Source organism: Sardina pilchardus, chromosome 7, assembly GCF_963854185.1.
Source record: "Sardina pilchardus chromosome 7, fSarPil1.1, whole genome shotgun sequence".
Lineage (NCBI taxonomy): Eukaryota > Metazoa > Chordata > Actinopteri > Clupeiformes > Clupeidae > Sardina > Sardina pilchardus.
The window spans coordinates 9,508,320-9,523,562 of record NC_085000.1 but is presented as its reverse complement, the minus strand read 5'-3'; the positions used below and the strand labels follow the sequence as shown (position 1 = coordinate 9,523,562).

General features: G+C 44.0%; 1 protein-coding gene across 3 annotated transcripts; it reads right to left on the bottom strand.

The window, feature by feature from the left end:
* Positions 1-2,112: 2,112 nt before the first annotated feature.
* On the bottom strand, positions 2,113-13,200 carry LOC134087279 (tumor protein p53-inducible nuclear protein 2). 3 transcript variants are annotated; one of them, XM_062540680.1, is made up of 4 exons: positions 12,920-13,200; positions 8,702-9,091; positions 7,294-7,903; positions 2,113-6,398 (listed from the first exon to the last, which is right to left on the bottom strand). In XM_062540680.1, the coding sequence occupies exons 2-4, from the start codon at positions 8,823-8,825 to the stop codon at positions 6,125-6,127; spliced, it is 1,008 nt and encodes a 335-aa protein (XP_062396664.1). In that variant the 5' UTR covers positions 8,826-9,091; positions 12,920-13,200; the 3' UTR covers positions 2,113-6,124. The 3 variants fall into 3 exon arrangements, with proteins under 3 accessions (XP_062396664.1, XP_062396665.1, XP_062396666.1); XM_062540681.1 differs by having other exon boundaries at positions 2,113-6,395; XM_062540682.1 differs by having other exon boundaries at positions 7,294-7,423.
* Between the last annotated feature and the right edge of the window lie 2,043 nt (positions 13,201-15,243).

The window sequence follows — 15,243 nt, the reverse complement described above, 5'->3', positions numbered from 1 at the left end:
GATTCTTATGTACTGTGTATATGAGTGTGTTTGTTGTGTTATGTTTGTAAGCTATTGGATGCCTTGCTCGGGATAAATAAAGTATCTATCTATCTACGTTACAAATGTGAATCTCTTTCAAACACTACACTAGATGCACAAAACATGTATCAATGTGTAAATAATGGGTGGGGGAGTCCAGGGCGGCTGTTTGGGAAAATACACAAACCCTTATCTAATCACACCTCTTAGCCTTAACACTATAGAACACCTGCTTACCAGGTAACTCCCTCCCATGCAAACACATTAGCACTATAGTGGGAAAACAAGATGTTATTGTTCACAAAATGGCAGGAAGACTAGCTTCATGGTACACCTATGCAATTACATACCTAAAAGATGACTATAACACTGATGGGAACTCAGACTATATGACAGCGATCAAATCAAATTCACCCCTCCCCTTCCAATGCTCCTAAAACAAGTATTTGTAAAGTATTTAGAGATTTTGGCAGATTAGGATTGATGCTGCCAGAAGTGTGTCCATTAAACCGCTTGACTCCAGTTTTTCCCAGCTTAATTGATTTATTGCCAGACTGTGATTATTGACACTGGAGTGTTATTGCTTGTATCTAAACAAACAACAATGAATAAAACACTAGTTTAATCAATACGAATACATGAAGGAAATACAGTCATATTTCATCTACGCAGTTCAAATTCTTAAACAAAGAAACACATAAAAATTCAATTGTAAGATGTTTTGGCTGTGTTGGCATGTTTTAATACCAAATAGGAAATCACAACAAAAAAGAGAGTGGAGGACACTTTTTTTCTTCGTACTCAGGAGGATATAGCTATTTTTTAATACTGTAGATGAGGGGAGAACGCTGTTTGGTGACCACAGGACCAAAGGACCTGTAGGTTTTGCAGACAGTTGTCCACATAAAAGGCATGGATGTACCCAAAAGACTATGAGCATGCAGAGTTGGTGGAACGTTCCTTTTATGTCCCCACTGATGGAAACCTGATGCTGTCTGAATTGAATGAGAACACCCTGTAAAGAGCAGCCTAGTCGGCAGCAGGCATGCATTCACCCTGATACTGGGAAGAGCAATTAAACACTAAGTGGTGTTCCACGTTATGCCACCACATCGGGAAACACCACTTAGAAAGGTGCCTCCCTAGCCTGGGTGAAATGAAACTTAACTTTGAATTAAATTAAACTAAATTCTTACCAAATCTTTTTGCAGAGCAAATGCAAATTTGCTAGGTTTGTCTGGGTTCACCATGCAGGCTAGCGTTTCCCATTTCTCCACTGAGAGCCATGATCCACCACAAAATGAGTCCATGTAGCCATTTCGGGTACTCCGGGCGGAGTAGTCTGAAAAGCTCTGGTTTTACTTCTGCAAATCCCAAGTACTAGAGCTTCATCTGAATGAGAATATAGTCCAAGTGTGCATATGCTTATAAAAATGCTGTGTCTTTACATATGTATGTTACACATTGTAATTATACATAGAAATAATAGTACGCAGGAAAATGTTGTCACTTTTGCCAGTTATAAGCTAGTTGGTTCTAATCACCTCCATGAACTATGCCAAGCTAGGCTAACAGTAGGTCAAGAAGGGTATCTCATCTTCTCTAACTCCAGGGGAGATGGCAAATAAGCTAATTTCCCAAACTGTTGGTGCGTTCCTTTAAGAATAAAGAATATAGTACCCTTTGCTAGTTTTCAGGCTCCTTATGGGAATCTTTCAGGACAACAGGAAAAGAGTAGATTAGAATGTTTTGTGGATGATATTCCAGTAATTTTGAAGCATAGCCTTCCCATACACAAGTATTAACTATTATAACTATAGCTAAGGCTATACAGCAGTAGGCCTATTTGGAATGTATACACAATACTCTCCAACCAACCTTCTATACGCCTTGGGGAACACAAAACAATGCATACACACCCACACCCACACATACCCACGCACACACACACACACAAATGCGCGCACGCACACACGCACACACGCACACACGCACACACGCACACACACACACACACACACACACACACACACACACACACACACACACACACACAGTACGGTCCACACTCCCACAAATAATGAGTCAAGATTCAGGTGTCAACCTGAGAGTTTATTGTTTTGTTTGTTGTTTTTTTTTTCTTTTTTTTGTCCGGTACCTGCATTTCTGAATGGATGCTGGAACCCCACTCTTATAGTTTGCATAGGTCTTTATACTGCTCATGGGGCACTGCCCATGTCGGGGATGGAAAGTCAGCACATCACAAAAACCATGCAGAGTAGTGAAAGGCACAATCACCATAGATATCAGATACACCAATCACTTTTTTGTATAACTCCATAAGTACTTTTTTGGGGGTGTTTTTGAAGAGGGGGTACATTTTGAAACAGGTAACACTCCCATTTCAAAAGCTGCCATCATCTCAGAGCAAATGAAACAACAAAAACAAAAGTCCCCTTTGATATTCTACCCCTTTTTTACATTACATAAGGTGAACAACTGTCCTAATAACAGCATGGGATAAAGCAAGCGTGTATTTTTTGTATGGTTTTGTTGCTTTTTAATTTTTAATGTTCTTTTTTCATGGTTCATGTCAGCATATACTTTAAAATCAATATCTAACCCTTGTCACCCTTTATTTTCCATTTAACGCTGGCTACACACATACGCACAAACACACACACTTACATCTACAGTCCCTCAACCCTATCCTGGTCTCTCAGGGGCCCCTGGATGCCCTGTCCACAGCTCACATATCTCTTGAACTCTTGACACAAACAATAAGGGACATAGTCACAAGTAAGGGGAACAAACCAAGCAGGAGAGACAACACTACTGTGGATCCCATTGAATCCAGTAGATCTCAGTGATCCTTCCCTATTGGAGATTGGAGATTCAGTGGCACACATCATGTAGTGGTATAAAGTTCCCAGAGATGCATTTTCTGCACCCAGACTTGCACCCTAGTCAAAGTCAGGACCCCCTAGAAGCCAATGAGGTCAATAGGATGGGGATGATGATCTCTCAATCATAGGACAAAAGGGATCCACTGATGTGTTGTCCCACAAAGATAGGATTGGATGATCACTTGATTACATTCCAATGGGATCCACTGAGTCGCTGTGTCACACATAACATACTCCATACGACCAAATCAAAAGATACACACAGTCAATAAAATAAATGGGCAAATATATATATATATATATATGTGTGTGTGTGTGTGTGTGTGTGTGTGTGTGTGTGTGTATAAATTTATATTAATATTTGAAGTTCATAGTTTTTTTCTGATACAACATTGAGAGTTTACAGGTTGACTGTTAAAAGAGAGGAAAATGTAAGCAAGTGATTAAAGACAGAGAGAGAGAAAGCAAACAGAGTCTAACATGCACACAATCTCAAAAAGTAACTAAAGAAAATAAATCGTATATCAACCTAACTTTGCCCACTCGAGGTGTCGTCGCATTGACAGACATGTACCAACCCAATTGCTAATATGTCTGGAAATAAAATTGAAAAGAAAAATGTAGGAGGATTTTGAGTAACTTCATACCACACTCAGAATGGATAAGTAGGCTATATAATGCCAGAGTGAATACATCTGGTCTGCACCAAGAAGGCTTGAATTACAAATTTTGTGACATACTTCGGTGACAAATCATGGGAAATGTGAGCAGTCAGAACAAAGACAGCAATGACATTGAACTGTATGAAGCGGTGAATTATTTACATTGACGTGAAAAATAAATTACTATAGCTTAACTTTTTTTTTTTTTAAAGTCGTGCATTTCAGCATACCCTCTCTCACTCATAGGTCTTAACAGCCCATACAAAACACAAACACATTCAGCACGCAACACACACCTAAAATGTTGGACTCACCATACAATTGTTAGACAGTGCAAACTTACATCCAAGTCTTGAATAATTTACAAAGTTTTAGTATATATATTCATATACTTCAGCACCATTATTATTAGTCTAATAGTTATTAAACGTACATGAACGGTAGCTCACAAGGTGGTGGACACTGTTCCACAGAGCCTGCTAAGTAGGGACACAGGGAGAGAGGGGGATACGTAACACTGATGGATGGTGGAGAGGAGATGACATCAGTCAGAATGGGTTTCTATGGGGAGGTTGATCTCTTTACCCACAATGCACCCATACACCCTGCAACCACTGACGAGCACAGAGACCGGCCGGAGTATAGCTACACGCGAACACACGCAAAAACTGTAAGGCCCCCACAGTTCAGGTGTAACATCGAGGTAATGCATGGATAAACATGAACACAAGCATACAATTCCGATGTCTTCAGTCAAGACAAAAGATGTTTTTCTTAAGAATAGTGATGCCATTACTATATTGTTCATAACATTGTCTTGAAAGATACAACCTCAGTTCTCTTGATTTTGAGTGTTTGTTTTTCTATGCAGACAAATAAAGACAGGGAACTCTTTGGGCCGAGCCAGACTGAAGGTGTTGAGCAGGGGAATGTTCTCCATATAAAAGCAGAATACACCTTGATCTCTGTTTCAACAAAGGAAAAGCCTGTCTGCACTGCACATGCACGTTTCAACAGCTAGGGGGCAGGATGGGCACAAGTATCCATGGTTTAAAGGCCCTAAAGCCAACATATGATAAGATGTCAAATTAAATCAAACAAAATAAAGTGTCACCCTCAATACCATTCCTGACCTTCATATCTCCACCACACCCCGTAACCTGTCGCAGCATCTGGCTTAACTATACTCTGGTGAATGATATCTTAACACAGAGGACATTGCAATTCCATACATTCAACGTAAAATGTTATTGTAAGGATAAGTCCCCTTGTGTTATGGCACTGCCTCTTGCAAGTGACATTCTGCTATTGTGCTGATGAGAATGTGTGCAAGTGTGAGGATAGCATTTAAGCCATCTACTGCATAAAGACTTAGGCTACATGACTTACCAATACCTGTCACTACTCCCCCTCAACTCTGTCCTCCCTATTCGACCACCTAACATCATTGAGACATCTTTAGTCTGTTTCATCCCCCCACTCACCTTCCTCTACATGCTTTTTGCCCTCTCTGTGAGTTGGCTATAAGAGCTGACCTCTCCTCTGTCTTTGCACAAGTTACGACATTTTAATCAAATAAGATTCTTGGCCATGTCGTTCCATGTCAACTGTGAAATGCGACATGTGCATGACATTCCTCGAGGAGGTGGTCAGCCTTTTAACCACACATCACCTTGGTATCCTTAACCCTTCAGTTGAGAAACAAATGAGTAAAATGGAGACCTCAACGTTCCAAATCATACATTTAAAAAGCAAATAAAGGATGTGAGATTTTCCATGGAGAACATTTGCCCATCCACACTCCCTCTCTGTCGAACGTTACTTGGTGACATCAACACCAATATCATAGGTTCAATTCCACAGGGGAACATCTTCAGGTGAATATATGCATTAACGTAACTACATGTCACCTATGAAAAATGCATGATGAGTGATTATGTTGACCTTGCATGAGGTATGCTCAGCAAGAAGGCTGCCTTATGTGGAGTAAAGAGACAGTGCATCTAAAACATCTTTTCTTCTTCTGTATCCTTAAGCGACTCGCCTGCAGTCCGACTACTTAGGGTGGGTGAGACTGACACTAGGCAAAGATGAGCGAAGCTTGCTTTTGACATCATTATGAGCGTTGAGGAGGCTTAACAACTATCCCACAGCATGGTGTGATGGGAGCAAAAAACAAAAAAGTTAAAAGTGTGAAATCTGAAGGGGCGGGTGGTGGGGCGACTGCTCGATACCACGTTACGTCGTTATGTGGACGGTAACGGCTACTGCTCACACAAATTCATCTTGAAACAACACAGACGATACATAATAAAGATTATACCTATAGAAGAAGGACTATGTGCAGGCTCTACCAGTGAATGAGTGGGTAATGTAGGCTATCTATGGGCTAAGGGGTAAAGGATCTAGGCTGGGCAGGAGGAGCAGGAGGGGGGGGTGATAATGCCCTCTGAGTAAGCGGCTCCACTCCTCCGCTGTGTCGAGTGGGGGTGGGGGGGTGCCCCCGACATCGACATCTGCCCCCCTCCTCCCCCCTTAGTGGCAGATGTTGCGCTGGCACGGCTGGTGCAGGAAGCTCTTGCGGGCATGCGCGGCGTGGCGGGGCAACTGCTCGCGGGTGCGGTTCTGGCGCTGGACACGGTTGCGGGCCAGCTGGCGGCGCTCCACGCGGGCCTTGGAGCGCTGCACGCGGGACACCTGGCTCACCTTGGCCAGCGCGCCGGCCTGGGCAGCCGCCCCTCGAGTCACCCGCGGGGGCAGATTGGTCCGGGGGGCAGGGAGAGCCGCTGAAGCCGACTCCGCCATCCTGCTGAGGGGGGGAGAAGAGAGAGAGGAGGGACAGGGGAGGCACACAGACACAATGAATCACAATGACTATACGGTGAATAATGCACATAATCATGACACATACAGAGCGCTTTTTTCAGCTATTAGTTTCTACTTCTGACCTTGGTATTGTTATCACTTTACACTACTTTTGAGCTACAGGAACTCAACTATTTGACCATGTTCATCCTAAGAGCTTTTGCCGCTGAGCAAAGCACCTAACCAAGTTGCTCCAAGGGGACCCATACCTTGTCCCAGTCACTGATAGTCACGCTGGATAAAAACTTATTCTGACTGACAAATCACGTACTGTAATGACCTTGGTGGTATTACCACCTTACACTACCCACTGAGCCACAGGAACTGACCTAATGACCCCTGTTTATCGATTGTGTTGCTCCAAGAGGACTATTACTGTGTAACTGGCTCGATGTAAGGTGCTATGGATAGGAGCATAAGGCTGGGATTATACTTGCCGTTAGACCAAGCGTAAGCGTATGCGCCCGTGTGCGACCTGCTGTGTCTTGTGTACAGACTCGCTGCAGCATTTACGCACCCAACTGGAGGTCTTCACTAGGGGGAGACTATAGTAACATCAGATGTGGATGTGGCCATGTGCCATTGTTTACTCTCACGATTGCCCCCAGCTTCGATGTCGATAATGCATCTTGCAGTCACCTTTTTTTGGAGTGATCGCCTACTTTCTTATCAGTATTGCATCTCGCGGACGCGTCATGTTCGCTTGCGACGACGTGCACGACCGACGCACCAAACAACCGCAAAATACGCGAGGCAGCCATGATACGAACACGAACGCCTTGTCTGCCGCAAGTCTAAACCTGCCTTAAGGTAGTGTGTGATGCCAGACCGGGCCTCACCTGACGCTGCCTGCTAGGCTGGCGGAGCTCTCGTCCACCATGGACAGGTTTCCGGGGGAGACGTAGACGGACATGCTGGGGTGCTCGATGAGCAGGTCCTCCATGGGGCTAGTCTCGGCCGTGGCTCCCTCTGCAGTGAAACAGGGGGGAGGGGTGACAAACCAGCTCTCGTCCATAGCGCAGCGCTCCAGCCCACCGCTGCTGCCGCCGCTGCAGTCGCTCCAGGAGCCAGGCGACACGGGCGCAGAGCCACGGGGGCGGTGGGCGGAGCTGGGCAGCGCACCACTCACACCTACTAACCCGGCCGAGGAGGAGGAGGAGGAGGAGGGGGCATGGCAAATGGGAGAGGAGGAAGAGGAAGGAGAGGAGGAGGAGGCAGTGGCGGTGGGGTTCGGCTGGAGAGGGGAGGGAAGGGCCGCCACTCGCGCCCTGCTAGCCTTAGTCCTGCGGCGACCGCCGCTAGGCAGCTGGGACGGGCCGCAGGGAGCGGGGAGGGGGGTCACGGGGTCATGCTCCGACCCGGCCCTCAGACACTCACTGTTGGGCAGGGACTGTGCTATCGAGGGCGCCTCGGCTCCACCCTCCCCCAGCATCACGCGCTCGTCATTCTCTGAAGACGGGGCGGTTAGGAAGCAGAGGGGGGAGGCACACAAGGTAGGAGAGGGAAGAATGGGTGGGAACACGGGGCAAACAGGTACAGCAATTCAACAAGCCATGCAGGGGAGGGGTGGCGGCCAGATGTGAACACACACACACACACGCACGCACACACACACACACACACACACACACACACACACACACACACACACACACACACACACACGCATGCACCGGAGTGAGGGGAGTTATGCCAAATTAAGGGTAAGGAGGGGGGTAAAGGAAGGTAAAGAAACAGTACAAAACATAGAAAATAGGAATACCATTATTAGATGGTTGTTTTGCCTTTACCTTTCCATTTTTCTACCAAAAAAAGAAAGAACAAGAACAACCTCTGACTGTTTCTCCTTCTAGCCCATTCAGTACCACAGGACACCCCCTCTCACATCACATTTCATCCCATCAGGCCACTTGTACTCGCTGGGGTCCACTCAACACACAGTCCCAATCACACTCCCTGGCCTCCCCTCGCAGGCACCCTCCATAGAGGCAAACCAACATCACATCACATCACCCCCAGAGGCGCACATCCCAGATCCAGAGAGTAAAAGTCCTGCAAAAGCATTTGATCCAACCATTTAGTAAACCAGCTCATCCTTATTAGCTAGCCAGGTAGATCAGATTATTAGTGATATCACCTGTGTTAAATGCACAGGTAGACAGAATACATGGCAGGACTTTGACTTTCTGGAACCAGGATGTCCGCCTCTGATCACTCTCCCACCCCCATGTCCGAGAGGGCACTCACCTGGCAGGCTGACCATGAGCCATCCCTCCTCATCGGCGTCGCTCACACATGGATTGGGTCCCTTGAGTTCGGCAGACACATCTTCTACCTCTCCAAAGAACAGGCTGCTGAGCCGCTGGAACATCACCGTCCAGTAGAGGGCAGCAAAGTGGTGACGTGGGTCGACGTGAACACGATCCTGAGAGAAAGCTGCCTTTGTATTTTTTTTTTTTATATATTTCTTATTTTCCTCAAGTCTTTAGGTTAACAGGTTGAAGGTCAAAATAAAGACAGAAGCTGTGAAAATGCTGTGTTGGCCTCTTCTGATTCAAGCCCTTGTTGACACAAGATTCCCAAATGGGCCAAAGGGCTTTTGAAGTTTAAGGTTTTACTTGGTATCGATGCAAAGGCCTACAAGAGACAAATCAGAAGAGAAAGACAAGAAAACACACTTTGTTAATGAACAACTAGTTGAAAGAGTCAGAGTCAGGTTAGCATACCTCATATTCACATACCAGTTCTCACTCGCCCTTTGAACTAAATCATGTTTGATTCATTTGTTACTAAAAAAAATCTGTTACGCCATCTGGTTCAAATGTGGTGGTTCAAAGAAGCTGAGCATGCAGAATATTTCTTCTTCAGAGTTTCTTCCACAAAACCCCTGGCTGGTGCAATATTCCACAGCCCCTGTGTCTCCACATAAGAGAAGTATTGTGAAAATGAAAAGGCCTGGTGCAAAATGGGCCCAGACAAAAAGAAATATACATTAGTTTACAGATGGCCTCACTTATATTATTAATGACACATCTATCATTCAAAGCATTGAACTGCATTAGGCGAGGAATGCATTGTACTGGGCACAATGAAACATGGGGTCGCAGTGAAGGTCATAGGGGAGCAAAGCGTCAGTTTAATTTCAGATGAGATGTGAGCATGAGTGTGAGATGCAACCCAGGCAGCGGTGGATTAACCACCACGTGAAAATGTCTCACAACACCATTCTCACAGAGAGACCTTTGCCTTTCTCATTTTCCCCTCTTTCTCTGAAAATCCCTAATGGCATTGTTGGTATCCATTCAAATCAAATGTTCTGGGCAGGCTGCAGGAAACTTGTCTTAAAGCAACACTAAAGAGTTGTTTGTACCTTAAAATAATGCTTCCAAAATCACTTCAGTGGTTCATCAACTCGTAACAGGGTGAACGGTACTTCTGCATTCGCTTAGTGTGCGTGCAACAGAGGTAAAGTCCTTTAGTGTTGCTTTAAACTTAGTCAGGCTACTGACCACTATGCTGGGCATTGTCCAGATCCCATCTGCTGAGTGAAGCCCCTGGCCCGTTCGGGGGAGGAAACAAGGACACACAGAGACCGCTGACCCCTTCCCCCTTTAAAAAAAATCGTTCTCCCCTCTTTGTATTTCCAGTCTTTAGTGCTTTCCCCTTATGAGTGTTGGTACAACTCGCTGGATTTTAGTGTATCCCCACCAGATATTTCAGATACTGATTGTATGAGAACTACTGAGAATACCAGTGGTCAGCACCGGCCAGTTTGGTGTCAGTGAATGGCACTGAGGTCCAGCTGGCAGACCCATGGGAACCTCCCCAGTCCCAGCAACCCTGAATAATGCATCAATGATCCACTCAGGAAACACAAACCCTGCTGCATCCACTGCCATCTGAACACAGAGACATAAACACCAGCAGAGTCACCCATCCCCCCCTTATATTACAAGTGGATTAGCTGTCAATGCTGATGTATAGTCCTACGGCATCATTACAGCCATACACCAATCCCAGGGCCTTACAATGAAACATGTGCTACGATGCTGTAACATACAAGTGAGCTGACATACAATTGACAGGCATCTGTAGACACACATAGAAGTAGGCTAAGTGCTGTGGAGAATGTGACTCAGGTGGGAGAAGATGGAGAATGATGGATTAGAGACGTACAGATGGAGGGAGGAGGGAGAAAGCCTAGGAAGGTGAAAATAAGATGCAGGGCCCTGGCTGGGTAAAGAGGCTCTTCTCTAAACACTGCCAACAGGAGGGCTCCCTGAACATTGCTGCCTTGTTTTCATTCCTGGGATGTGCGTGAGAACACACTGTCCTCCCCACTCCCTCTCGCCCTCTCATGTGGAATCATGAGGTCTCCAATCTGCCGTCATGAAAGGATCACCCAAGAGGAGAGCTCTACACTTCATGTTGCCCCTTTGACAGATTAAAAAAAAGTCTAGAGAGAGACAGAGAGGCAGGGAGAGGGGTGGATATTCTCCTTGCAGCAGCTGGTAAATAGTTGCATTCTCAGGAGACTATTGCAGATGCACCAGCAGTCAAACAGAAATGTTTCCTCATCTGAATGAGCTTTCTATGTTTAAGAGAAATAAAATGGTGCAGTCATGGAAAGTAGGGCACCACAACAACAGTGGATTCTGTGGATGTTAAATCTGTTTCGCCAAGTTCACACTCAACAATCAGACTAACAGAGGAATGCATATCCACACACTGATGCGTGACAGGAAATGCATTTCAAGCACTGCCTGTTCCAAAGAGCACTAGGCTCTCAGCCTAGCAAGAGCTATCAGTCTGACGTGCAACTTCTGCTGTTATCTCTATGAGCATATAAATACAAGCTACTGTTTATGGACACAAACTGAGCACTCTTCATGAGCGCTCAACAATACTGTCATTGAATACCTCCAGTGCCATGCATATATTTACAAACGTCAAGTGGCTGAGTAAGGGCCAATGAAGTGGCCTCCATGCAAATGTTTCAGAGTGTGAAAGACAGGAAAGGAAAAGGGAAAAATACCTTGGTTGGATTTGCTGTATTTTAGGCTACTTTTCAATGTACTTTTGTATTCTGAATAAGACCAATCATTCAGTGAATGGAGGATTTGAATTTCTGGGTGTAGCCTAATGCCCCCACAGGTAAAATAATATAATCATGTAGGATCAACTTCAAGGTACTATGACAGTGTAGAAGATGATGTGTGTGCAAATGATTTATAAATGTAGCCCTATTTGGCCTATTTTTGGCCTAGTATTTTATTTATTGTCAAATCATATCACGATACAACCTGTCAATCATACAAATAATTCACAAAAAATAGCAAACCATAACAGCGCATCTGCTAGGCTAATAGGCCACAGTCAAAGTAGGCAGGACATGTAAAATATGCAGTGGGTTGGGCCTTGTAGGCATAACAAGAGCAGCTATGCTTTGAGTATTATTGACGTCACTGATGTTGCTGGTCCAACCCCTCCGACCGAGCGAACGGAAAAAAGCAGAGAGGAAAATAGAAAATGAAAAGGGACTGACGATTTTCGTCAAATGACAACAAACAGGCGACTTGACAACTAAAATGCATCTATTTCAGCTCCCAGCTGAACAAAACACTGCATAGATTTTAAGAGACTATGTGTTTTTACGCAATTTGATTACTAGGTCGTCCAAACGGACAACTGCAGTCTTGAAGCAGCATTTCGACGGACTAGGCTTTGTTTACATTTGGTAAATAATGTTACACTCTGAATAATATAAAGAAGGTTTTTGCGAATGAGTTAAGTGCAATCATAATTGGCTGTCAGCTGAACCCTGTTTAGGATCAAGGGGTCATAGCAATGACAGTCTGAATCAGCTGTAGCCTACCATATCGGAATCGATATGCCGACACATCCATATCTACCCTACAACCATAAATACATCAGTGTAGAGCATAAAAATCGACGTATGTTCATTCTCTGTGAATACATTTGTGTCCGTGTTCAGAGACCAAATTATACGCTGTGACATCTTCGGACAGTTGATACATTACTTCACATTTGTCACATATTGTCGTGAAATACTTGTCATGAATGCGTGAAATCATGCAAAAATAAATCATATTTTCTATGCACCGTCAAAACCACCGGCTCTGCACAACCAAGGCATTCGAAACATAATGATGACCTATAAAAGGAATGTCGACAACAGAACAAAATGCTAGCTTAGCTGCTGTCGCTAGCGTCTTGTCATTTGAAACACAACAAGGTTTCTGCCATGTACACAGCCTATTTTAATCTTCGAGCAATTCCATTTTACTGATACTGGCTTAACGTCAACGTCAAGTAGGCATTTGAAATAATATGACTCCAGATGTCAGTCACTGAAGCAATGACTAGTGGTAACTATTTTCCATCGCTCACAAAGACTTAAGATTTTGCTACCCCAAATTCTGCATCAGTGTTGGTATTGCTTACCTGCCCTTGCGGTATTATTCAAGTTGTAAACGTGATGAGCAAACAGTAAAAATGACAGTAAAATCTTAAAGCATAGCTTTAGGTAGCTTAATATGAGGTAGTTATAACACTATAATAAAATAAAAAGGTATTCTTCTTAGAAGAAGTGCAACGTGTAAAATTGCGTTTACACTGATGTTTAAGATTACAATATCTGCCTTTAAAAACGAGTTTCTGCAGATATTTCCTAATGTTATTGCTGCGCCCAGCTGATCCTCGGATCAGAATATAGAACGTACAAAACAGCTGATTGTGAGATCACAATACTCCTAGCAACGCCCATGCCCACGCCTACTTGAGCCTTCCAACCAATCAGAATATTACACAAGCGTCAAGCTGGACTTTAAAGATGGGGGTGGGGGAGTACTCCATCAACCTGTGATGCAGAGTCCTTTCTACTGTACTTTTCCCATCCGTGATATCATGTTACAAAGTGTTTTATCTCTAAAGTTTTATCACTTAAAAAAGTTGCCATCACATTAAGCTCCTCATCGCAATAGAGTGACTATAATGAAGCAAACATGCTGTAGTCCTAGATAAGTAAACAAGTTCTGAACAATCATTAGATGTGACATAACCATTATGTCAGAGAAGAAGCATCTGCATTCTGTTACTGATATATCTTTAATCAGTCAATCTGTGCTCATAGGATACTCAACCGCAGCATTCCTTCACAATTACTTGCTTATAGGCTAAAGGACCTGAAAAAATGTACTGACCGGTTCACTTCAGATTTTTCTTAGCTAATTATGAGATGTAGCTACATCAGCCTCAACTCCATCCACGTACACTTTTACTGGTCCAAGTCTTAGGTCTTACAATATGTGCATTCAACCCTCAACTAAACCACACTAAACTGAACAAAAAATTTCAAAAGGTGGTAAAATTTATAGAGCAGAACATATTTGCCCAGGATTGTCTGACAGGCAAGTCAAGCATGGATGCTTTATAACATCACTCAAAGGTGCAGTGGAAACCGAACATAAACTGCACTCACTGTCACTTTAAATCCAATTTGTAAACATTGCCAGACCCCTCCCCCTTTTTTTCTTCTTTTTTTTTTTTATCTCTGTTCCCCCAGTCTTGCTTGTCCAGGAGGGGCTTGTGTGTCCCTTGACAAGAACATAGCCAATGGGACACCGTCAAATGTGAATGCAGCATTTGATCATCCAATGGGATTTAGAGCTTTTTCAGAGCAATCGTGGTCGCCTTTGGCCACGACAAACACTGAACTGTGTCCATAACCCCTTCTTTACTCCTATTTTTACAGTTTGTTTAGCTGTTTATAGTTCAGGCTCAGCTAGTGAACTGGCAGATCCCAAGTCTCTAAGTCTCTTGACAACATTTCCGTATATATTTCTCTGGGATATGATTTGGTGTCATTGGTGTGTCACTGAAAACAAAACCCTTGACCTCACATGCAATTGATTATTTCTCTTAACCAGTTTTTATTAAGAGGTTTACAATGTAGCTTTTGTTGACATAAAGAAGCTGTAAAATGAAGTGAAAAAGTCTCGAAAGATTGTTATTCATTCTTCAACTGAATTCTTTATTTCAGATGTTATTAGTTTATAGATGTTGGGATAGTAAATGGAGACTTGGAGCACACGAACCATGTGATCTTAGTATGCAAGTGTATTGAGAAACACTGTTTTTTTAATGCCTCCAGAGTTACATTATTGTTTTTGTCAAAAATATATCAAATACTACATATCACACCTTTGACCTAGAGTGCAACAGGTCACTATTTCACCATCTCACAAATATGCTCTCCAACTCAAAGGCTCATGGAACGTCTTTGCCGTGCATGAACGTGACCATAACACTATGAGCCAGCAACACTAATCATTAGTGCTCACGCCCACCCCTGGAAAAGAAAAGGATCACATGCACATAGATAAACACACACACACACATGCACACACATGCACACACACACACACACACACACACACACACACACACACACACACACACACACACACACACACACACACACACACACACACACACACACTCAGAGGACCTTGCTAGAGAAAGAAGGGCTTATGGACCAGTCAGTAGCAGGCTAAAGCCTATTACTCAAGGATACAGCACTGGCCAACCAGGCCTGCGATCATGCCATGCCTGCCTGAGTCAGACTCTACAGAGGGAGGAGCCACAGTCAGCAACAGCAACAGCAGCAGCAGCAGCAGCAGAACCAGCAAAGAAACCACAAACAAACCAACTTCACATGCAAACAAGCAAAATGTTCCCAGCCATTTGCGATGTAATTCAATAGGTGA

What these genes read in the sequence shown, in the direction of transcription:
- LOC134087279 (XM_062540680.1), bottom strand. Translation starts at nt 8,825, where the DNA reads ATGTTCCAGCGGCTCAGCAGCCTGTTCTTTGGAGAGGTAGAAGATGTG. An exon ending in GCTCATGGTCAGCCTGCCAG is followed by an intron (nt 7,904 to 8,701) that starts GTGAGTGCCCTC and finishes CCCCGTCTTCAG; the next exon opens with AGAATGACGAGCGCGTGATG. An exon ending in AGCCTAGCAGGCAGCGTCAG is followed by an intron (nt 6,399 to 7,293) that starts GTGAGGCCCGGT and finishes TCCCCCCCTCAG; the next exon opens with CAGGATGGCGGAGTCGGCTT.